The sequence below is a fragment of the Bison bison genome, unplaced genomic scaffold (genome assembly GCF_000754665.1).
Source record: "Bison bison bison isolate TAMUID 2011002044 unplaced genomic scaffold, Bison_UMD1.0 scf7180017851162, whole genome shotgun sequence".
NCBI lineage: Eukaryota > Metazoa > Chordata > Mammalia > Artiodactyla > Bovidae > Bison > Bison bison.
The window spans coordinates 17,970-18,757 of record NW_011481735.1 but is presented as its reverse complement, the minus strand read 5'-3'; the positions used below and the strand labels follow the sequence as shown (position 1 = coordinate 18,757).

General features: G+C 29.9%; 1 protein-coding gene across 1 annotated transcript in view; it reads right to left on the bottom strand.

The window, feature by feature from the left end:
- Positions 1-132: 132 nt before the first annotated feature.
- The window catches only part of LOC104996039 (chromosome unknown open reading frame, human CXorf30), a gene marked incomplete at both ends in the record, with an annotated part of 6,840 nt that continues 6,184 nt past the window's right edge, over positions 133-788 (bottom strand). Inside the window, one exon of the mRNA XM_010850179.1 lies at positions 133-285. Within this exon, the coding sequence (XP_010848481.1) occupies positions 133-285 (153 nt within the window). The remainder of the gene's footprint in view (positions 286-788) is intronic.

Below are 788 nucleotides of genomic sequence, written 5' to 3'. Positions count from 1 at the left end.
TTGGGCACTAACTGTAAATGAGAAACAAATGGGCATCAGTTTTCATGTAACTGAGTAATCAGCAACCTGAAATTTAGGAAACTGAGTTTTTATTTATTATAATTTTTTATCCCCATGACTGTGTTCTCTTACCTTCTATATCTTCATAATATGCATATGATTTTCTTTTTGGAATCACTGTAAAGTCTGACAGCTCTAAGATAGGATTTTCTCCCAAAAAATCTCCATCCAGTAAGACTTCTACCTCCTCTTCTAGCCTCTTCCTGGCCTGACATGTTATGACAACTACAGGAGAGAAATATTTTCAGTTAATTTGACTAATGGGTTATTCGATTGTTACTGAGATAGAAAAAAATGAATTATGCTATGAAAAATAGAAGTCCCTTTGGCAGACTTTGGCATGTCATTGCATCTGGTATTAACACACATACACTCATTCAGTATCTATATACACTGACATTTTGGAAGCAACATGAATATTAAATAATATGTAAAAACAGCATGACAAGAGATAAATCTAGAAGATACACAGCAAAGTATAGAAGATTACATTAAGGTGCAGAAATGTGATTCAGGGACTAGATTTTTCAGCTATTTGTGAGCTTATTATGGTAAACACCAAGCTTTACTTAAATAAAAATACTACAGCAAATACTTTCAAATAATTTTTTAAAAAGTCCTATAATATTTATTTTACAATACTTTTGGAATATGTCTTATTATCTCCTAAACTAAAAATATTAATTTAATTAATATTTAACTAAAAATAATATTACATGCACCTTGAA